Source organism: Salmo salar, chromosome ssa25, assembly GCF_905237065.1.
Source record: "Salmo salar chromosome ssa25, Ssal_v3.1, whole genome shotgun sequence".
Classification (NCBI taxonomy): Eukaryota; Metazoa; Chordata; class Actinopteri; order Salmoniformes; family Salmonidae; genus Salmo; species Salmo salar.
Window position 1 is genome coordinate 6,953,324 of NC_059466.1, and position 22,961 is coordinate 6,976,284.

At 41.5% G+C, this 22,961-nt stretch overlaps 1 protein-coding gene across 4 annotated transcripts in view; it reads left to right on the forward strand.

Annotated features, from left to right (window-relative positions):
- LOC106586062 (collagen alpha-1(XVIII) chain) overlaps positions 1-22,961 on the forward strand; it is a 176,347-nt gene that overhangs the window by 149,453 nt on the left and 3,933 nt on the right. For all 4 annotated transcript variants that reach the window (XM_014172893.2, XM_014172890.2, XM_014172892.2 and 1 more), the window contains 18 exons: positions 352-369; positions 533-592; positions 738-815; positions 1,577-1,612; positions 7,212-7,265; positions 7,567-7,638; positions 7,771-7,836; positions 8,018-8,045; positions 12,850-12,903; positions 13,016-13,050; positions 16,635-16,766; positions 17,062-17,221; positions 18,022-18,086; positions 18,382-18,510; positions 18,675-18,707; positions 19,136-19,525; positions 19,659-19,856; positions 22,280-22,395. In XM_014172893.2, the coding sequence (XP_014028368.1) occupies positions 352-369; positions 533-592; positions 738-815; positions 1,577-1,612; positions 7,212-7,265; positions 7,567-7,638; positions 7,771-7,836; positions 8,018-8,045; positions 12,850-12,903; positions 13,016-13,050; positions 16,635-16,766; positions 17,062-17,221; positions 18,022-18,086; positions 18,382-18,510; positions 18,675-18,707; positions 19,136-19,525; positions 19,659-19,856; positions 22,280-22,395 (1,724 nt within the window). The remainder of the gene's footprint in view (positions 1-351; positions 370-532; positions 593-737; positions 816-1,576; positions 1,613-7,211; positions 7,266-7,566; positions 7,639-7,770; positions 7,837-8,017; positions 8,046-12,849; positions 12,904-13,015; positions 13,051-16,634; positions 16,767-17,061; positions 17,222-18,021; positions 18,087-18,381; positions 18,511-18,674; positions 18,708-19,135; positions 19,526-19,658; positions 19,857-22,279; positions 22,396-22,961) is intronic.

Genomic DNA, 22,961 nt, shown 5'->3' on the forward strand with positions numbered 1-22,961 from the left:
GAGATGATGGAAATCCTTCACACTAGCACAAAATATAGATATTACTTAAAGGGATAGTTTGGGATTTTGGCAGTGAAGCCTTTTATCTACTTCCCCAGTCAGATGAACATATGGATACCATTTTTATGGCTCTGCGTCCTGTAGGAAGGAAGTTAGAGGTAGTTTCGCGAGCCAATGCAAACAATCATTTGCACAAAGACTGGAAGTCTATCGGAATAGATTCCCGAAGTATCCCTTTAATGAAAGTAATGACCAAATATTTGGGACCATGTGTGGTCCTACTTAACCAGTCATAAAAAAAGCAATTAATTATTTAAAAAATCTGATTTTATGTTATTTTCTTTTCTGTAGGGCCAAGCTGGATTCCCTGTAAGCATTGAGTTTCCTACAGTTATCCTAACGTTGTGTTCTAACAAGTGTGGATGTCATAGTGTGGTGGATATTTGCCCTGAAAGACTAAATGAACCAAACATCAGTGCTAGTTTGATGTGTGATAAACAGCACATTTTCTAATCTTTGTATTTTCTGACAGGGCCCGATTGGACCTAAGGGTGACATGGGAGATCCAGGCCAACCCAGTTATGGAGTCAAGGTCAGTGATGTGACCACACAGCAACATTGCCCTGTCATTGTTGCTACAGTGTAGCACTGAGTTAGGCCCATTCCCAGCAAGTGTTTATTTTGTGGGGGTTAACAAATTAACCAGTTTCTCGCTCTTCTAATGTGTCTCTTCCCAGGGCGAGAAGGGCGAGCCTGGCTCAATCATTGGGCCTGATGGGAATACTTTGTACCTGGGAAGATTGTCGGGTGAGAAGGTGAGCGTCTCACTATTGATTTCTGTAGTCTGCAGTAATATTTGACACGTGTGTTTATAGTATATATGATACTATAAATATCTCACATGCGACTCATAATAAGACTAAGCAACTAGCCTATTAAAATGTTTATCTGCCTATAGTTAAACCATGAGCAATCAAGTATTATGCCTTTTGCTGACTAAGATCAAGGACTGGTCATGAGAAAGGAATCCTAAATACAAGTGTATTTAATTACTTTGGAAAATGAATGATAATATTAGACATGGCATAAGCTTAACTTCCACAGCATTAACAAGCATTACAAGGCATTATTCTAAGCATTGTGAGAGAGCGAGACAAAGAAACTATGGCTTGTGGCATGGCCCATAGCTCATGGGAGAGGGAAATAAAGAGTGTAGGTATCTCACCACAGCAGGAACAAATAATGGATAGAACAATGACTCTAAGACCGTTTAATAAGCCAATGTGCTGTTTGGATTCAAAATCTGAGTCGCTGACCAATAGTATTACTGTAAAGTTAACCTCCAATCAGATATCAGACTATATGATGTAACCTCTGCTTCTCAGAGGTGAGACAATGGAGGTTGGTAAGATCAACACAGAGAATGCTGAATTCCTAAGACAACACAGAGGAAATTCTTGCATACAGTTGATAAGAAGAGTCACTTTGGGGCTGCCCTACACTTCTGTCTGGCTCGGTCTTATCTGTGTGTTGTCCTCCAAGCCGAGTTAAAACACCAACTCTCCATCTTTTGTAGGGCGACAGAGGACCTGCCGGACCCGTCGGGCCTCCTGTAAGTACTTTTAGGCTCATTACTTGACATTACGGTCTTGCCATTTGAAGCTGCCTTAAATTAAACTGACATGGTCATGGGCAGTGTTGGGATTATATATTACTCATTACATTTAACAAAAGTAAAGCTTTACTTTACAATATTACTTTGAATGGAAAGTAACTTGTTATATTACTTTGCATTACATTCATGAAAAAAATGTGAGCCAGGTGAGCCACGTGCGCTCTAGCGAAGATAGGCTACTTACAAACTCAGGTTTTATCACGAATTTCGCCTTTCATTTGTGGTGCTGCTTTCAAGTGCTGTGCAATCATATAGGCTGCTTAATTAGCCATACAGTGCATTCGGAAAGTTTTCAGACCCCTTGACTTTTTCCACGTTTTGTTACGTTACAGCCTTATTATAAAATGAATTAAATATGTTTTTTCCCTGATCAATCTACACACAATACCCCATAATAACAAAGCAAAAACAGGTTTAGACATTTTTGCAAATTTATAAAAAAAATACAAAACAGAATGACCTTATTTACATAAGTATTCAGACCCTTTGCTATGAGATTTGAAATTGAGCTCAAGTGCATCCTGTTTCCATTGATCATCCTTGAGCTGTATATACAACTTGTTTGGAATCCACCTGTGGTAAATTAAATTGATTGGTCATGATTTGAAAAGACACACACCTGTCTATTTAAGGTCCCACAGTTGACAGTCCATGTCAGAGCAAAAACCAAGCCATGAGGTCGAAGAAATTGTCCGTAGAATTCAGAGACAGTATTGTGTTGAGGCACAGATCCGGGGAAGGGTACCAAAAAATGTCTGCAGCATTGAAGGTCCCCAAGAACACAGTGTTCTCAATTATTCTTAAATGGAAGAAGTTTCGAACCAGCAAGACTCTTCCTAGAGCTGCCCACCTGGCCAAACTGAGCAATCGTGGGAGAAGGGCCTTGGTCAGGGAGGTGACCTTGAACCCGATGGTCACTCTGACAGTGCTCCAGAGTTCCTCTGTGGAGATGGGAGAACCTTCCAGAATGACAACCATCTCTGCAGCACTCCATCAATCAGGTTATGGTAGAGTGGCCAGACGGAAGCCACTCCTCAGTAAAAGGCACATGACAGCCCGCTTGGAGTTTGCCAAAATGCACCTAAAGACTCTCAGACCATGAGAAAAAGCATTCTCTGGTCTGGTGAAACCAAGATTGAACTCTTTGGCCTGAATGCCAAGATCCACGTCTGGAGGAAACCTGCCACCATCCCTATGGTGAAGCATGGTGGTGGCAGCATCATGCTGTGGGGATGTTTTTCAGTGGCAGGAACTGGGAGACTAGTCAGGATCGAGGGAAAGATGATCGTAGCAAAGTACAGAGAGATCCTTGATCAAAACCTGCTCCACAGCACTCAGGGCCTCAGACTGGGGCGAAGGTTCACCTTCCAACAAGACAATGACCCTAAGCACACAGCCAAGAAAATGCAGGAGTGGCTTCCGGACAAGTCTCTAAATGTCCTTGAGTGGCCCAGCCAGAGCCCGGACTTGAAACTGATCGAGCATATTGAGAAAGACCTGAAAATTGCTGTGCAGCGACGCTCGCCAACTAACCTGACAGAGCTTGAGAGGATCTGCAGAGGAGAATGGGATAAACTCCCCAAATACAGGTGTGCCAAGCTTTTAGCATCATACCCAAGAAGACTCCAGGCTGTAATCACTACCAAAGTTGCTTCAACAAAGTACTGAGTAAAGGGTCTGAATACATGAAAATGTTATGTTTACGTTTTCTATTTTTAATACATTTGCAAACATTTCTAAAAACCTGTTTTTGCTTTGTCATTATGGAGTATTGTGTGTAGATTGATGAGGATTAAAACAATTTAATCAATTTTAGAATAAGGCTGTAAAAAAAAGTTGAGGGGTCTGAATACTTTACGAAAGCATTGTACATACTGTAAGCCAGACAGATGTTCTATATTTTCATTCCAAATCATTCTCTCGAACCGCCAGTTCTGGTTATAGACCGCACGTTCACAGACCCATAGAGATGTATAGAGAGCACACTTGGTACTAGACTGGAAGGCTTCTTTGTGCTTCAGAGGTGATAGGTGCACCCTCTACACATTTTTATGGAGGCAGCTGACATGACATTTCTCCAAACAGCCTTTTTCCACTTGCTCGAGAACTAAATGAGGAGAGATTTGATTCTGAAAGTCAGTTGACAAAGTAACTGTAATAATATTGCCCAATTTGAAAAAGTAACGCATTACTGTAATCCATTACTTGTAAAAGTAATTTGATTACGTAAGGCGTTACTTTTGTGAGGCGTTACCCCCAACACTGGTCACAAGCAACAGCAGGGTCAAAGATGTTGTCAAGAGAGAGTGTGAGGAAAGTGGCTGCACTTGTCAGCACCAACACAGATGCTGTTAAGCATCTGCACATATGCATCACAGTACACTTCTCTCTTCTGCAACGTGACAACAAATGCTGACGAGTACACCCTCACTTCACGCAGTCTTTGTTTGTGTCAGAACTCGGCCCGTTCCTCATGGTAAAGGCGTATAGCTGAGTTTACCTTGAATTAATTCAGCTGCCATGTACTGTGCCTTGCAAAAGTGTTCATACCCCTTGGATTTCTTCACATTTTATTGTGTTACAAAGTGGGATTAAAATGCATTTTGTCAATTTTGTCAACAATCTGCTCAAAATACTCTTTCAAAGTGGAAGATTTGTTTTACATTTGTTAAAGATAGCTAGAAATTAAATAACTAGAATATAGTCACTGCATAAGTATTCAGCTCCCTGAGTCAATACATATTAGAAACAACTTTGACAGCGATTACAGCTTTGAGTCTTCTTGGGTAAGTCGCCAATCTTGGGTACAGTGGTTGCTCCACTAAAACATTTTGAGATTATGTTCCAGGATTTAGAGGTAATTTGTGGTTTAGTACAGTACCCTGCGTCACCACTAATTTGCTCCAGACCAGCGCAAGGGGGAGTAAGATTATGCTTTTGGGTCCTACTGTTTCTCTAACTAACAATGAATGGTTGACATATACCTAAATAGAAACTGATAATTGTGCACGACTTCAGTATTACTTATTCTTTTATTTTGTTAGGATTATTTTGCTCTTACTGTAGTACTGTAGGCCACTCCCGACCAGTCACGTTGTACAGTGCCTGAGTGGCACAACGGTCTAAGACACTGCATAGCAGTGCATGCTGTGTTGCTACAGATGCTGGTTCAATACACATGCTGGCCTCGACTGGGAGACCCATGAGATGACTGTAGGTTTTTGATTTCTCTCCCTCTAAAAACAAAACATATATTTTTTAAACAAAGTGATTACTATTATTAATTTAGAATTATATAAAAGCCTGTTGGATATTCTCACAGATATATTATTAACCCTGATATCAGCAGGGCAATATATATTGGTCATGGCTTCCGAGTGGCGCACAATGGGATTGCCTTGCAGTTCTCCAGCTGTATCCACTGAAAACGAGCGAGGTTCAAGGCACAAGGGAAGGGGGCACTGGATGGGCCACAGAGCCGCGCACAGAAGACCGACCTATCTCATGGGGAAGGGAGGTGGCGAAAGGGGGAGGTTGGGGGGTGGACCCTCCAACTATTTTAGCACCGTTTCGTGCTGCTCTGAGACAAGCATGGGGACTTGTCTTGATAAATCAATGAGATTTTTATTTTCACTTAATCTCCGTTTGGGTATTGATTAGACTAGAATTAGAAAATTGGGGTGTAGAAATGTTGTGTTCTTAGTGTAACCTTTATTTAACTAGGCAAGTCAGTTAAAATACTTATTTACAGGGACAGCCTACTTCTTCCTCCCAATCACTAAATTGAACCCCCGGTCTCCCTCGTGCCCGCACGACACGAGGATTCTTTAGCTAAACAGCCCAGTACTGTACTCCCGACCGTCACATTGTACAGCGCTATATTTTCCGTTCCGTCCTAACGGAAACCCAGAGGGTTTTTCGTTTTTCTTGGAATAGAAACACCATAATATTATTCACATGAATTAAGCAACATTTCTTGAAATCAGTCCCATATACTATGTTCTTACAAAAAAGGTTTCTAATTCTCTAGTACAGCCACTATTGAAGGCTATCGAATGCTTCTCAAAGATGCCCTCGGGTGGTCAAACTAGCACTAACTAGCATTAATGGTACCAGTGGTTCACACTTAAATAACGTGCCATAGAATTCTGCGGCACCATGCAAGCTGCACCGCAGTATGTTGCAACTTTTAAACGACGAACCACTGTAAGTCTCCAAGAGCTTTACTCACCTGGATTGTGGAATAGCCCATTATTCTTTTCATAATTCTTCAAGCTCCGTCAAGATGTTGGAGATCATGGCTAGACAGAAATTTTCTTACCATAGATTTTTAAGCAGATTTAAGTCAGATCTGTAACTTGGCGACTCAGGAACATTCACTGTCTTCTTGGTAAGCAACTCCAGTGTGATTTTTGCCTTTTGTTGTAGGTTATTGTCCTGCTGAATGGTTAATTCCTCTCCTAGTGTCTGGTGTAAAGCAGACTGAAGCAGGTTTTCCGCTAGGATTTTGCCTATGCTAGGCTCCATCCTGTTTCTTTTTACCCTGAACAACTCTGCAGTCTTTGCCGATATCAAGCATGCCCATACCATAATGCAGCCACCACCATGCTTGAAAATAAGGAGGCAGTTACTCAGTAATGTGTTGTTAGATTTGCCTGAAACATATGGCTTTGCATTTTGGCCAAAAAGTTGAATCCTTTGATGTTTTTTTGCAGTATTACTTTAGTGCCTTGTTGCATACAAGATGCAAGTGTTGGTATATTTTTATTCTGTATATTTGTATTCTTCATTTCACTCTGTCATTTAATTCATTATTGGGAAGTCACTACAATGTTGTTGATCTATCCTCAGGTTTCTCCCAACACAGACATTAAACTCGGTAACTGTTTTAAAATCACCAATGGCCTCATGGAAACATTCCTGAGCAGTTTAAATACTGTCTTGCAGCTCAGTTCACAAGGACGACTGTATCTTTGATACATAATCCACAGCATAATTATTAACTTGCCCATGTTAAAAGATATTCACTGTCTGATTTTTTTATTGTTACCCATCTACCAATCACTGTCCTTTGAGGCTTTTGAAAAGCTCCCTGGTCTTTATAGTTGAATTCAATACAGCACTGATGTACCTTAGAAATGTATCGGGGACAAAGAAAAGGGTTATTCGTTCAAAAATCATGTCTACCACTATTATTTCAGACAGAGTGAGTCCATGTAATTTATTAAGCCACATTTTTACTACTGAATGAATTTAGGCTTGCCTGAGCAAAGGGTCTGAATACTTCTACAAGGACTATAATAGTTATCAATTTTTTTTTTACAATTGAGTATTTTGAGCAGATTGTTGACAAAAAGAAAGTAGCATTAAATACATTTAAATCCCACTTTGTAACACAATAAAATGTGAAGAAATCCTAGGGATATGAATGCTTATGCAAGGCACTGTATTTCATTGATCCCTCTCAAAAATAATTTTAGAGTGAATGTGTTTTGTGTTTGGGTCTCATATGATTGATGTATTGTTGTTTGTACAGGGGCAGTATGGTCCTCCTGGGATAAAGGGTGAATTTGGAATGCCCGGAAGACCTGTAAGTACTCGAGCTGAATTTAGAACTTTACAATTACAGTAGGTGCTCAGTAGCGTGTCAAAAAAAGTTCACATTTATCTTTTAGTTGCCAAAATGCTGTGTAGGTCGAGTGCATTTTAGTCTCTTTGGTATCAATGGTACATAACATATATTGCCAGTGTGTGTGTAATTATGCACAAGTTAGGAAAGTATCGATATGGAATGCTGCTACTACTGCTACTAGTAGTAGTATTTATCTCTAGTGAATGCTCCATGTGTAAGGCCTTCATAGTTTCTAACTATCTATGTCTGTTTCCTACAGGGTCGTCCTGGTGTGAACGGATACAAGGGTGAAAAAGGAGAGCCATCCACAGGAGCTGGATTTAGCTACCCAGTAAGTGTGCCACATGCTTATAACAATGTACTGTGCCTGTTTACGATACAATGGAAGTGCACTGTCTTTTAGATGTGATTCAACTTAGCTTTTAATACAAACTGAAAGTAACTTAATGTCTTCTGTTTCCAGGGTGTCCCAGGCCCACCCGGGCCGCCGGGACCACCCGGACCAGCTGTGCCTGTGGACCGCTTCAACGTAAGTTTATCAGAATCCTTATACCCAAAACCAGGGTTGTGTTCATTCAGCACCAAACAGAGTAACACAGACTGAAAGAGGGAGGGACAAGATTGACTTGTCCAATATTGGAAACAGGATATCATGTTTGTGTGCAAAATACTGGAAAATGTTTAAATGTGCCATTTCCTATTTATTGCAGGGATATGACGCCTCAAGGAATTATCCAGGTATGCTGACAATTATTTGTTGTTTTTACATCAAACGTTATACCTAACGATGAAACCTCTCGAAGACAGAGGATTAAATCATGGCACATAGGCAGAAAGTATTCAGACCCCTTGATTTTTACTCATTTTGTTACGTTACAGCCTTAAATTGACTAAGTAATTTTTCCCCCTCATCAATCTACATACAATACCCCATAATGACAAAGCTCAAACAGGTTTTTAGACATTTGTGCAAATATAAACTGAAATATCACATTTGCTTAAGTATTCAGACCCTTTACTCAGTACTTTGTAGAAGCACCTTTGGCAGCTATTACAGCCTCGACTCTTCTTGGGTATGACGCTACAAGCTTGGCATACCTGTATTTGGGGAGTTTCTCCCAATCTCTGCAGATCCTCTACAGCTCTGTCAAGTTGGATGGGAAGCGTCGCTGAACAGCTATTTTCAGGTCTCTCCAGAGATGCTCGATCGGGTTCAAGTCCGGGCTCTGGCTGCGCCACTCAAGGACATTTATAGACTTGCCCGAAGCCACTTGTGTGTTGTCTTAGCTGTGTGCTTAGGGTCGTTGTCCTATTGTAAGGTGGACCTTCGCCCCAGTCTGAGGTCCTGAGCGCTCTGGAGCAGGTTTTGATCAAGGACCTCTCTGTATTTTGCTCTGTTCAGCTTTCCCTCGATCCTGTCTAGTCTCCCAGTCCATGTCGCTGAAAAACATCCCCACAGCATGATGCTGCCACCACCATGCTTCACCATAGGGATGGTGCCAGGTTTCCTCCAGACGTGACTCTTGGCATTCAGACCAAAGAGTTCAATCTTGGTTTCATCAGACCAGAGAATGTTGTTTCTCATGGTCTTAAGGTCCTTTAGGTGCCTTTTGGCAAACTCCAAGCGGGCTGTCATGTGCCTTTTACTGAGGAGTGGCTTCCGTCTGGCCACTCTACCATAAAGGCCTGATTGGTGGAGTGCTGCAGAGATGGTTGTCCTTCTGGAAGGTTCTCCCATCTCCACAGAGGAACTCTGGAGCACTGTCAGAGTGACCATCGGGTTCTTGGTCACCTCCCTGACCAAGGCCCTTTTCCCGCCGATTGCTCAGTTTGGCCAGGTGGCCAGCTCTAGGAAGAGTCTTGGTGGTTCAAAACTTCTTCCATTTAGAAATTATGGAGGCCACTGTTACATAAAGAGAGACCTAAGACAAGAACACAGCATGGCATCAACACATGAAAACACAACATGGTAGCAACACAACATGGCAGCAGCACAAAGGGCTAGAAGGTAGAGACAACAATACATCACGCGAAGCAACCACAACTGTCAGTAAGAGTGTCCATGATTGAGTCTTTGAATGAAGAGTGTTTTTTGCAGCTCATTCCAGTTGCTAGCTGCAGCAAACTGAAAAGAGGAGCGACCCAGGGATGAAATCAAATCAAATTTTATTGGTCACATACACATGGTTAGCAGATGTTATTGCGAGTGTTTCGAAATGCCTCTGCTTCTAGTTCCGACAGTGCAGCAATATCTGACAAGTAATATCTAACAATTCCACAACAAATACCTAATACACACAAATCTAAGTAAAGGAAGGAATAAGAATATATGGATGAGTAATGTCAGAGTTGCATAGGCTAAGATGCAATAGATAGTATAGAATGTATATCAAATGTATTTATATAGCCCTTCTTACATCAGCTGATATCTCAAAGTGCTGTACAGAAGCCCAGCCTAAAACCCCAAACAGCAAGCAATGCAGGTGTAGAAGCACGGAATGCAGTATATACATATGAGATGAGTGATGCAAGATATGTAAACATTATTAAAGTGGCATTATTAAAGTGACTAGTGTTCCATTTATTAAAGTGGCTAATAATTTCAAGTATGTAGGCAGCAGCCTCTCTGTGTTAGTGATGGCTGTTTAGCAGTCTGAAGGCCTTGAGATAGAAGCTATTTTTCAGTCTCTCGTTCCCAGCTTTGATGCACCTGTACTGTCCTCGCCTTCTGGATGGGAGCGGGGTGAACAGGCAGTGGCTCGGTTGGTTGTTGTCCTTGATGATCTTTTTGGCCTTCCTGTGATGTCGGGTGCTGTATAGTGAGGGAAAAAGTATTTGATCCCCTGCTGATTTGGTATGTTTGCCCACTGACAAAGAAATGATCAGTCTATAATTTTAATGGTAGGTTTATTTGAACAGTGAGAGACAGAATAACAACATAAAAATCCAGAAAAATGTTATAAATTGATTTGCATTTTAATGAGGGAAATAAGTATTTGACCCCCTCTCAATCAGAAAGATTTCTGGCTCCCAGGTGTCTTTTATACAGGTAATGAGCTGAGATTAGGAGCACACTCTTAAAGGGAGTGCTCCTAACCTTAGCTTGTTACCTGTATAAAAGACACCTGTCCACAGAAGCAATCAATCAATCAGATTCCAAACTCTCCACCATGGCCAAGACCAAAGAGCTCTCCAAGGATGTCAGGGACAAGATTGTAGACCTACACACGGCTGGAATGAGCTACAAGACCATCGCCAAGCAGCTTAGTGAGAAGGTGACAACAGTTGGTGTGATTATTCGCAAATGGAAGAAACACAAAAGAACTGTCAATCTTCTTTGGCCTGGGGCTCCATGCAAGATCTCACCTCGTGGAGTTGCAATGATCATGAGAACGGTGAGGAATCAGCCCAGAACTACACGGGAGGATCTTGTCAATGATCTCAAGGCAGCTGGGACCATAGACACCAAGAAAACAATTGGTAACACAATACTCCTTGAAGTACTGAAATCCTGTAGCGCCCGCAAGGTCCCCCTGCTCAAGAAAGCACATATACATGCCCATCTGAAGTTTGCCAATGAACATCTGAATGATTCAGAGGACAACTGGGTGAAAGTGTTGTGGTCAGATGAGACCAAAATGGAGCTCTTTGGCATCAACTCAACTCGCTGTGTTTGGAGGAGGAGGAATGCTGCCTATGACCCCAAGAACACTATCCCCACCGTCAAACATGGAGGTGGAAACATTATGCTTTGGGGGTGTTTTGCTAAAGGGACAGGACAACTTCACCGCATCAAAGGGACGATGGATGGGGCCATGTACCGTCAAATCTTGGGTGAGAACCGCCTTCCCTCTGCCAGGGCATTGAAAATGGGTCGTGGATGGGTATTCCAGCATGACAATGACCCAAAACACACGGCCAAGGCAACAAAGGAGTGGCTCAAGAAGAAGCACGTTAAGGTCCCGGAGTAGCCTAGCCAGTCTCCAGACCTTAATCCCATAGAAAATCTGTGGAGGGAGCTGAAGGTTCGAGTTGCCAAACGTCAGCCTCGAAACCTTAATGACTTGGAGAAGATCTGCAAAGAGGAGTGGGACAAAATCCCTCCTGATATGTGTGCAAACCTGGTGGCCAACTACAAGAAACGTCTGAACTCTGATTGCCAGCAAGGGTTTTGCCACCAAGTACTAAGTCATGTTTTGCAGAGGGGTCAAATACTTATTTCCCTCATTAAAATGCAAATCAATTTCTAACATTTTTGACATGTGTTTTTCTGTATTTTTTAGTTGTTATTCTGTCTCTCACTGTTCAAATAAACCAACCATTAAAATTATAGACTGATAATTTCTTTGTCAGTGGGCAAACGTACAAAATCAGCAGGGGATCAAATACTTTTTTCCCTCACTGTAGGTGTCCTGAACATGCACCCTTGTGGGGCCCCAGTGTTGAGAATCAGCGAAGTGGAGATGTTGTTTCCTACCTTCACCACCTGTCAGGAAGTCCAGGACCCAAAGGGCACATGGCAGGGTTGAGACCAAGGGCCTCAAGCTGAATGATGAGCTTGGAGGGTACTATGGTGTTGAATACTGAGCTGTAGTCAATGAACAGCATTCTTACATAGGTATTCCTCTTGTCCAGATGGGATAGGGCAGTGTGATGGCAATTGTATCGTCTGTGGACCTCTTAGGGCGGAAAGCAAATTGAAGTGGGTCTTGGGTGACAGGTAAGGTGGAAGTGATATGATTCTTGACTTTTTCCTTGTGTGTGCTTTGTGGACCTTTAAAAGAACGTGACTGGCAGAATGGGTGTTGTATGTGGAGGATGAGGGCTATCTCAGATAGGGGGGAGTGAGGCCTAAGAGGGTTTTATAAATAAGCATCAACCAGTGGGTCTTGCAACGGGTATACAGAGATGACCTGTTTACAGAGGAGTATAGAGTGCAGTGATCTGTCCTACAAGGAGCATGGGTGGAAAATCTGGTGGCCAAATGATAAAGAACATCTAGCCCGCTCGGAAGCACCCTTACCTGCTGATCGAAGAGTAGATTGAGAATATTTTTTTATATCAAATTTAGAATACGGCTGTAACGTAACAAAAAAAGGAAGCGGTCTGAATACTTTCCGAATGCACTGTACCTAGCAGTCAACAAAAGGAAGTTAGACAGTTTTTATTATTTAAGGAGACAAACCGTTCCCCATCTACCTTCAATTTGATTCAGCTATTGAAGAAAGAGGGATTCATGATCAATCTACTGTCAAGAAATTAGGCTGAAGCTTTCACCTCGATTTGGGAAATTAACTGAAACTGGAAAATCAAATACTGCAGTCAAGGTGTAATTTAGATATCACAATCCATTCCATTATCGCATAAAAAGTTATATTTGACTGCCATTGGGCATGGGTAGTGCATACATCCATTACAATAGTGATACAAATTATATTCATTTCCCATGGAAATGTTTCCATATTTATTTTCTACAATCTATATATATATATATATATATATATATATATATATTTTTTTACATGTGCTCTGTTTTTTGTAGTAACAAAGGGGGAGAAAGGTGATTCCGGAGCTCAAGGTCTCCCAGGACCGCCAGGTAAGATTTATGTCTCAATATAGCACACTAAGTACAGGGATAATAATAACCACTTCGTTTTGTCTTTAGGCTACAATTCAGCCTGTATGCTTATCGTGATATTTTGTTACAGGTGTGGCCTCTAACTTCGACATTTTTACATTCAAGGTATGAAAGTATTACAATTAATAGTACTACTGTTAGGATGGAAGATGGATAATGAAGTTATTTGTGTCTCAATATACTCTGATACTCTGTTCTTTTTTTAACATTCTATTCTTTTCCATGTACTATTCTGTACTTTTCCACAGTCTAGTTTAGGGCTGGGCAATATGGCCAAAATATCATATCACAGTATCTAAAACAAGTTGGACGATATTTGAGTATGTTTTTGAATAACACAAGTTCAACATTTTCTTTGAGTAGCGCATGACCCTAAGGTGGCAACACATACAGTTGAAGTCGGAAGTTTACATACACTTAGGAGTCATTAAAACTAGTTTTTCAACCACTCCACAAATTTCTTGTTAACAAACTATAGTTTTGGCAAGTCGGTTAGGACATCTACTTTGTGCACAACACAAGTAATTTTTCCAACAATTGTTTACAGACAGATTATTTCACTTATAATTCACTGTATCAGAATTCCAGTGCGCCAGAAGTTGACTGTGCCTTTAAACAGCTTGGAAAATTCCAGGAAATTATGTCATGGCTTTAGAAGCTTCTGATAGGCTAATTGATATCATTTGAGTCAATTGGAGGTGTACCTATGGATGCATTTCAAGGCCTACCTTCAAACTCAGTGCCTCTTTGCTTGACGTCATGGGATTTTTGTTTTTAAATCAGCCAAAAATATTGTAGACCTCCACAAGTCTGGTTCATCCTTGGGAGCAATTTCCAAACGCCTGAAGGTACCACGCTTATCTGTACAAACAATAGTACGCAAGTATAAACACCATGGGACCAAGCACCCATCATACCTCTCAGGAAGGAGACACGTTCTGTCTCCTAGAGATGAACGTACTTTGGTGCAACAAGTGCAAATCAATCCCAGAACAACAGCAAAGGGCCTTGTGAAGATGCTGGAGGAAACAGGTCCAAAAGTATCTATATCCACAGTAAAACGAGTCCTATATCGACATAACCTGAAAGGCCGCTGAGCAAGGAAGAAGCCACTGCTCCAAAACCGCCATTGAAAAAGCCAGACTACGGTTTACAACTGCACATGGGGACAAAGATTGTACTTTTTGGAGAAATGTCCTCTGGTCTGATGAAACAAAAATAGAACTGCTTGGTGGAAAAAGGGGGAGGCTTGCTTGCCGAAGAACACCATCCCAACCATGAAGCACGGGGGTGGCAGCATCATGTTGTGGGGGTGCTTTGCTGCAGGAGGGGCTGGTGCACGTCACAAAATAGATGGCATCATGAGGGAGGAAAATTATGTGGATATATTGAAGCAACATCTCAAGACATTAGTCAGGAAGTTAAAGCTTGGTCACAAATTAGTCTTCCAAATGGACAATGACCCCAAGCATACTTTCAAAGTTGTGGCAAAATGGCTTAAGGACAATAATGTCAAGGTATTGGAGTGGCCATCACAAAGCCCTGACCTTAATTTTACAGAACATTTGTGGGCAGAACTGAAAAAGCATGTGCAAGCAAGGAGGCCTACAAACCTGACTCAGTTACACCAGCTCTGTCAGGAGGAATGGGTCAAAAATCACCAAACTCATTGTGGGAAGCTTGTGGAAGGCTACCTGAAACATTTGACCCAAGTTAAACAATTTAAAGGCAATGCTACCAAATACTAATTGAGTGTATGTAAACTTCTGACCCACTGGGAATTTGATGAAAGAAATAAAAGCTGAAATAAATCATTCTCTCTACTAATATTCTGACATTTCAAATTCTTAAAATAAAGTGATGATCCTAACGGACCTAAGACGGGGAATTTTTACTGGGATTAGATGTCAGGAATTGTAAAAAAATGTATTTGGCTAAGGTGTATGTAAACTTCCGACTTCAACTGTACATTCTAAGTGATTTCAATGGGTCTTTCTACTCTCAACATTTTTATACTCTTCAATTCAACTTCAACCAAAAATAGTCAGCATTTGCATCAATTTCCTGCACTCATTTGAGATCATTTCCACATTGCCACGTAGGGCTGCACATTATGGGCAAACAATCTAGTCCTTATTTTTAACCAAATGTTGCAGTTGTGATTTAGAGCAAAACACTTGGGTGAAGTGTTGGAATCATGGAAATATAATGTTTATGCTAATTCTATATTTAGAATATAATAGTGGGCACTTTGAATACAATGTTGTTTGACATGACAATGAGTGAAAATGCCAGGGAGGAGTTATTGTGACAGGGTAGGAACCAAAGTTTGAGTGTTTCCTATGGGTCCCTATAATCTTTGGCTACATTGAATGTTTTCTCTTAGCTACTTCATGTAGCCAACATATTATTGCTTCGCTTCATTCCTATTTGATTTAGAAGATACTGTTGCACAAACAACATTCTGATTTAGGTCTACACCATCACTGGTATTATCAGGCTGTATAGCTATTTACGTTTGCTCTGACTCAGTACATTTATTAGCTAGCTAGTGATTAGCATTAGCAGCTAACAAGATTTAGGCTTAACTTAAGCTTAACTTGCTAAGAAAAGACAAACTAGCTGTTTGCAGATGTAAGAAACACAAACGAATAGTGTAATTATAGAACACTAGTGGATTTATATGAAGAAGCAATGTGAAAACAGCATTGTTGTGATTAACATTGTTGCCTGTGCTGCAATGACCATATAACTGCAAGTCTCAGTGGTTGAGGAACAACAAATGCGCTCCTTGAATGACAGGTGGCATGGCTGGATCTGTGTGGAAAGCAGAATGGAGAGTGAGATAGCAGTCTCAAGTAGTGAAGTAAACTATAAAAATGGACATTACACATGGCATATCACATTTAACAAACCAAACATTCAAATACCGTTCTTGAAGGTAAAGTAAAAACCCAAACCTGTCCATACGTCAATACCGTTATATCCTAAAATACGATATACCGCCCAGCCCTAGTCTAGTCTGTATTAATCCACTGCCTAGACATACGCTTATCTGTGACCTTGTGAGGAGTTATTTGTGTATCTGTATAAATGTCCTCTCTTTAGGGAAGTACAATTGAGAGACTGTTGTACTGTTTTGGTGCACAAACTCTCTCCTTGCAGCACTGCAATAAATATATCTATATATAATTTGTGAACCCAACTTGATCATTTGGTCTCTGTGTTCACTTGAATCTCGGATATTGCTATTTGATTTTTCAGGACCTTGCTAAGACTACAGTATGAATTACTTACAGGGATATAGTAGCTAAAATAGTAGGTGGGTAAGTCTTGGAACACTGGACGAGATGACGTAAACATTCATGCAAAAAGCGCTGATTTGGCACATTGCTATGAGCAGTGTATTAAGAAGCAGCGCTGCTTGTTGGGTCATGTTTTGGAGAACACAAAATTGTGGAGAAAATGGCCTAAAATTATAAAATATATATATATATAATTGAGTTGTTCTCCAATCAAACATTTGTCTTGATTTCATTCATCTCTGTGCATTTTGCCTTTTTATTTCTCTCACCACTTTCATTTGGCATAAAGAGCCCTTCATTTCCAGTCCAGATTCTTAAATACTATTATCCTACATAATGCTACCATGCCAGGACAGAGCATTAATAGCTGTTTTTTCTTTGCAGAATGACCTGAAAGGAGAGCGCGGCGATACAGGCGTGAAGGGGGAGAAAGGAGAGCCAAGTGGTGGCTATTATGACCCCCGTTTTGGAAGACAACAAGGCCCGCCAGGACCCCCTGGAAACCCAGGACTTATGGTAAGAACTTGAGAGGACATTACATTATATATTAATCTGTTAGGAAGGTACTAGTCAACACACATCTCCTGGCATATGTTTGTCAAATGATAAAACATTGATACTGTACGATTCAACAATCTATATGTATAGATACATATCATGCCTGTTTAAAGGAACTTGTCACAGCCTGAAATCAGTCATTAAGACTTATGATATCTCTCAATTCTTGCTATCAACAATGAAAAGAGAGTCTTATAATGAATGGGGTACAAGTAAAGTTAAACTTTATTTTCTCCTTCATTTTTCATCACAGGGTCCAAAGGGAGATTCCATCACGGGCCCCCCTGGTCCACAGGGCCCACCAGGCTCCCCAGGGATTGGCTACGACGGTCGTCCAGGAAACCCAGGCCCACCAGGTCCTCCCGGGCCCACAGGGTCCCACTCACTACCAGGGGCCTACAGACCTACCCACCGTGAGTTTCCTAACCAGTGACAAACACAATGTCACAATACATTATTCAATAGGGTATACACCCTCTGTAAATTTTACGTTGGTGGTGGAATGGAGTGAGGTACAGCACTTGCCCATTCATAGATGGTAATGTTAAACATTTGTTTATTCATGAATATGTCTAGTGGCAATGCTCCGGTCTAAACGTCAATACATCTCTTTTACGACACGTTTTTGGAAACATTTGGAACTTAACTTTCATATCAGCGAGAAATAATACAAATAAAAAAAGGTTAAATTACTACACAGCTTTATAGGGCAAGGGTTCCCACATGGACATATTGTATTTCCATGTTACAGCGCTTGTTTACGGAACACAAATGGGAGACAGAGGCAACCACCTGTGCTAATTAGCGATCTAGCGTGCTCCGAACACCTGTGTACGGAAGGACACCAGAAAAGTGTTGTTACTGAAAAATACTGTTAGCAGCATCTGTGTTAAAACAGTGTACATACAAGTGTATTTTTTGCATTGGTGAAATTATTTTGTCGTGATATGAAATTAAAGGGCTTTGTATTTCTAGAACCGTATTGCAATTGAGAATCGATTCCCATTTAGATGGAATATTTGGCTGTTTTGGCTGCCAGAGCCAGCCTGCCACTGAACATAACATATGGTCCATGGACGTTTGATATTAAGGAATAACGATAGGCTTGCCTACACTCCTTAACCTAATCTTGGGTTAGTACACAACGTGCTTGACACTCTGTAAGAAGCAGCTATATTATATCGTCATCATCATATTTGTTTCTTCATCACAGCCATTAGTATTCCTGGCCCCCCCGGACCTGCTGGACCACCTGGAATTCCTGGTCACACCTCAGGGGTAAGTGGTCATCTCACGGTTCGACATAGGCGAACTGGTTTAACCATTCTGTTAGATGGCTACCATGCCGAAACCACAGATTGCTGTTTTCAGTTAAGTGGATTCAGTGGAGTGATTGCAAGGGACCTCAGAAAAAAGCAGATGCAAAGATTGTGAAGGTGTATTTTACATTGTTGTTTTCTTTTTGTGGTTGAAAGTCAATTTATTCATCATAACTACTAAGATTCACTAGTTGTTTTTCTGATTGATGCCTGCAATCTTGTAAATGTACTATAATATGTATTGGTCTCCCCAGGTGACAGTTTTGAGGTCATACGACACCATGATTGCTACTGCAAGGCGCCAGTCGGAGGGCACCCTCATCTACATTGTCGACAAAACAGATCTCTACATCCGAGTCCGCAATGGATTCAGACAAATCATGGTGAAGTCATTAATTTTTCTTTCATGTGAGACGTGTTAGTAAGGTAGGAGCTGGAGATGTACACTCAAAGTTGGTTTAAGTGCACATTAAAAGACCATAAACGTGAAAAAAGTAACTATGCAAAAAAATGTATGCACTTTTTTTATATTCTTATTATATTCCAGCTCAGTGACTACAGTCCCTTCTACAGAGATCTGGTAAGTTGTATGAAAATGAGTAAATAAAACAAAGTCAATGTATGAACTTATTTAATAAATAGCTATTTGAGGAAACAGAGTCAGTCATAAAATCAAGGATGACTTGTCATCTCAAATGACCTGTGCTTAGAGTGTCCGCCCTGAGATTCGAAGGTTGGGGGTTTGAACTCTGGTCGAGTCATACCAAAGACTCAAAAAATGGTACCCGATGCCTCTCAGCTTGGCACTCAGCATTAAGGAGATGGATTGGGAGTAAGGCCCTGCGATAGGCTAGTGTCCTGTCCAGGGGGTGTACTTGCTCATCAAGCTGCCTCACGCTACAGAATCAGGAGAAAGGCTCCTGCCTTATGGGCAATTCTGGCTCAGACAAGGCTTACTTGTCCAAGGCTTGCTTATTTTACTTAATCACTGTTGCTCTTAATCTCCAGGACAACGAAGTAGCGGCAGTCCAGCCTCCCCCTGTCGTCAATTACCCCCAATCCCAGGACCACTCGGCCAACAATGGAGCTGAACAATTCTCCCAAGGCGGTGCTGCCACCAACCCCATCGTGCCTCCTCCTCGCCAGCCTATTGAGATCCCCAGGCCCGCCCAACCCAACAATCGCGACCCCAGAGAACCCCCTCAGTATGATCCCAGATACCCCTCTCAGACTGACCCTAGGTACCCCCCTCAGACAGATGGCCGCTACATCCCTGTGCAGCCTGAGAACAGGTATCCCACCCAGCCCGAAAGACGATATCACATCACCCCCCAGAGACAACCTGTTCCCCCTCCAGTTCCCCAGCCTGCCGGTCACGTCCACACATCAGGGCCAGGAGTGAGTATCTTATCATCATTTAATGTGCCTTCAGAGAAAGCATGTATCTAACAAATGGTCTCATCTAAATTGTGTGTGTAGACCTAAGCCAAGCTGTTTTTATAACTCAAATCTGGGGGGGGGTTCTGCTCAGCTCCACCTGATCGCCTTGAACACTCCCCAAGTGGGCAACATGCGGGGCATTCGAGGGGCAGACTTCCTGTGTTTCCAGCAGGCTCGTGCAGTGGGCCTGAAGGGCACCTTCAGGGCTTTCTTGTCCTCCAAGCTCCAGGACCTCTACAGCATCGTTCGCAAGTCCGACAGAGACAGCCTCCCCATCTTAAACCTCAAGGTGTGTAAACATATACTAAAGAAAGCATGAGTCTAGACTTTGGGATCCTACTTCTTACACCAAATTGAAATTGAGTTTATTGAAGTAACCTATTCATTGCCATTTCAGGAAATTCTAGAGATTATTTCAATACAACACTGTTAACCTCTATGGGCTAGGTGGGACGCAAGCGTCCCACCCGTGGTGCACTCCATCAACAGCAGGTGCATTTCAAGAGCGGCAAATTTGAATCCAAATAAATGTCAAAATTCAAATTTTTCAAACATACAACTATTTTACACCCTTTGAAAGATAAACATCTCCTTAATCTAACCACGTTTTACGATTTCAAAAAGGTTTTACGGCGAAAGCATAAATTTAGAGTATGTTAGGACAGTACATTTACAAGAGTTCTGTGTAATGTTTTGTCAATTCAAAGACAGGGTCACCAAAACCATAAAACCAGCTAAAATGATGCACTAACCTTTTACAATCTCCATCAGATGACACTCCTAGGACATTATGTTAGACAATGCATGCATTTTTAGTTCTATCAAGTTCATATTTATATCCAAAAACAGTGTTTTACTATGGCATTGATGTTGAGGAAATCGTTTCCCTCCAATAACCGGCAGTCAAGTCAGTACCACAAATTAAATAATTAAAATTAGAAAACATTGGTAAAATAGTATATTGTCATTTAAAGAATTATAGATTTACATCTTTTGAACGCAATCAACTTGCCAGATTTGAAAATAACCTTACTGGGAAATCACACTTTGCAATAATCTGAGCACTGCGCCCAGAAAAATACGCGTTGCGATACAGACTAGACGTCATGTTGGGGAGATCTAAAATCGAAAATACTATGTAAATAATCCATTACCTTTGATTCTCTTCATCAGATGTCACTTCCAGGTATCACAGGTCCATAACGAATTTAGTTTTGTTCAAAAAAGCTCATCATTTATGTCCAAAAATCTCCGTCTTGTTAGCACATGATCTAAGCCAGCCGGACTTCTCGTCATGAACGAGGGGAAAAAATATATTTACGTTCGTTCAAACATGTCAAAGGTTGTATAGCATAAATCATTAGGGCCTTTTTTAACCAGAACATGAATAATATTCAAGGTGGACGAATGCATTCTCTTTTATAACGTATTGGAACGAGGGTACCCAACATGAACTCGCGCGCCAGGTGTCTAATGGGCCATCATCGTTCCATGGCTCTTGTTCGGTCAGATCTCCCTCCAGAAGACTCAAAACACTTTGTAAAGGCTGGTGACATCTAGTGGAAGCAATAGGAAGTGCCAAAATATTCCTCAGCCCCTGTGTTTTTCAATGGCATAGGTTTAAAGGTAATACAACACATCAGGTATCCACTTCCTGTCAGAAAATGTCTCAGGGTTTTGCCTGCCAAATGAGTTCTGTTATACTCACAGACACCATTCAAACAGTTTTAGAAACTTTAGTGTTTTCTATCCATATATAATAAGTATATGCATATTCTAGTTACTGGGTAGGATTAGTAACCAGATTAAATCGGGTACATTTTTTTTATCCAGCCGTGCAAATACTGCCCTCTAGCCCTAACAGGTTAAGAATCAGTCATGCGATGCTACCATGGGTTTTCATTTTATCCTTGAGTCTCATGGCTGTGGCTTGCTATATAAAGCAGGCAAACAGGCATCGAGGCATTCAGTTACTGTTCGATTGGACATTAGAATGGGTAAAATAAGTGACCTAGGCAACTTTGAGCGTTGTTCGATCGTCAGTGCCAGGCGCGCCGGTTCCCGAATCTCAAACAGCCGGCCTCCTGGTGCGACAAACAAAAATAACATCCAGTCAGTGGCAGTCCTGTGGGCAAAAACAGCTTGTTGATGAGAGAGGTTGAAGAATGGCAAGAATTGTGCAAGCTAACAGGCAGGCCACAAACAGGCAAATAATGACACGGTACAACAGTGGTGTGCAGAACGGCATCTTGGAATGCACAAGTCACCGGTTCTTGTCATGGATGGGCTATTGCAGCAGACTACCACACCGAGTTCCACGCCTATCAGCTAAAAACAAGAAGTGGCTACAGTGGGCACGCGATCACCAACACTGGACAATTGAGGAGTGGAAATATGTTGCCTGGTCCGACGAATCCCAGTTCCTATTGCTTCATTCTGATGGCTGAGTCAGGATTTGGCGTAAGCAGCATGAGTCCATGGCCCCAACCTGTGAGGTGTCAATGGTACAGGCTGGTGGCGTAATGGTGTGGGGAATGTTTTCCTGGCACAAATTAGGTCCCTTGGACCAATTGAGCAACGTTTGAACGACACACCTAGAATCCATGCCCCTAAAAAGTCAGGCTATTCTGGAGGCAAAGAGGGGTCCGACTTGGTACTAGATGGATGTACCTAATAAACTCGCCACTGAGTGTATATTTTCTCTCTCTCTAGGACCATGTGCTATTTAATAGCTGGGAGTCATTGTTCAGTAAGACTGAGGGGAGGATGGAGGAAAATGCATCAATCTACTCCTTTGACGGCAGAGATATCCTCAGGGACAGTGCATGGTGAGTGTTGGTCTCTCAGACACTGAACAACAAAATAAAAAGTGTGTTTACAAAGTGCATCTAATGCATCAAAATCCTAGTTGCTGGCTAGCTAAGATGAGTTGTTCAACTTAGTTACGTCATTGTCAAACTATTCTCAGTGAGTTAGCAAATTACGAAGAAGAAAATGGGACAAGCTAAGAGTTTGCCAATGTTATAGTTTAAAGAGTTAAGGTGGCTACGTAGATACTGTAGCTAGCTATGCACGTTTTTACTTAAGTTTTTGCTAAGCTAACATTGACAGCTCTGTGTATGCATGCTAAAATACAAATAGCTAGCTACTTAGCTAACAACATCCATTTAGATGATACCAATTTTTAGCAGCTTACCAGCTAGATTGCAATAGCCACAACTTGCTGCTCAATAAGCTAGTCAGAGCAAAGCTTGCTAGCAATACCGGTCCATATCCCCCCCATGCCTCGAGCCTAAATTGTAACTCTCAAAAAGTGTATATAAACTCAGCAAAAAAATAAATGTCCTCTCACTGTCAACTGTGTTTATTTTCAACAAACTTAACATGTGTAAAT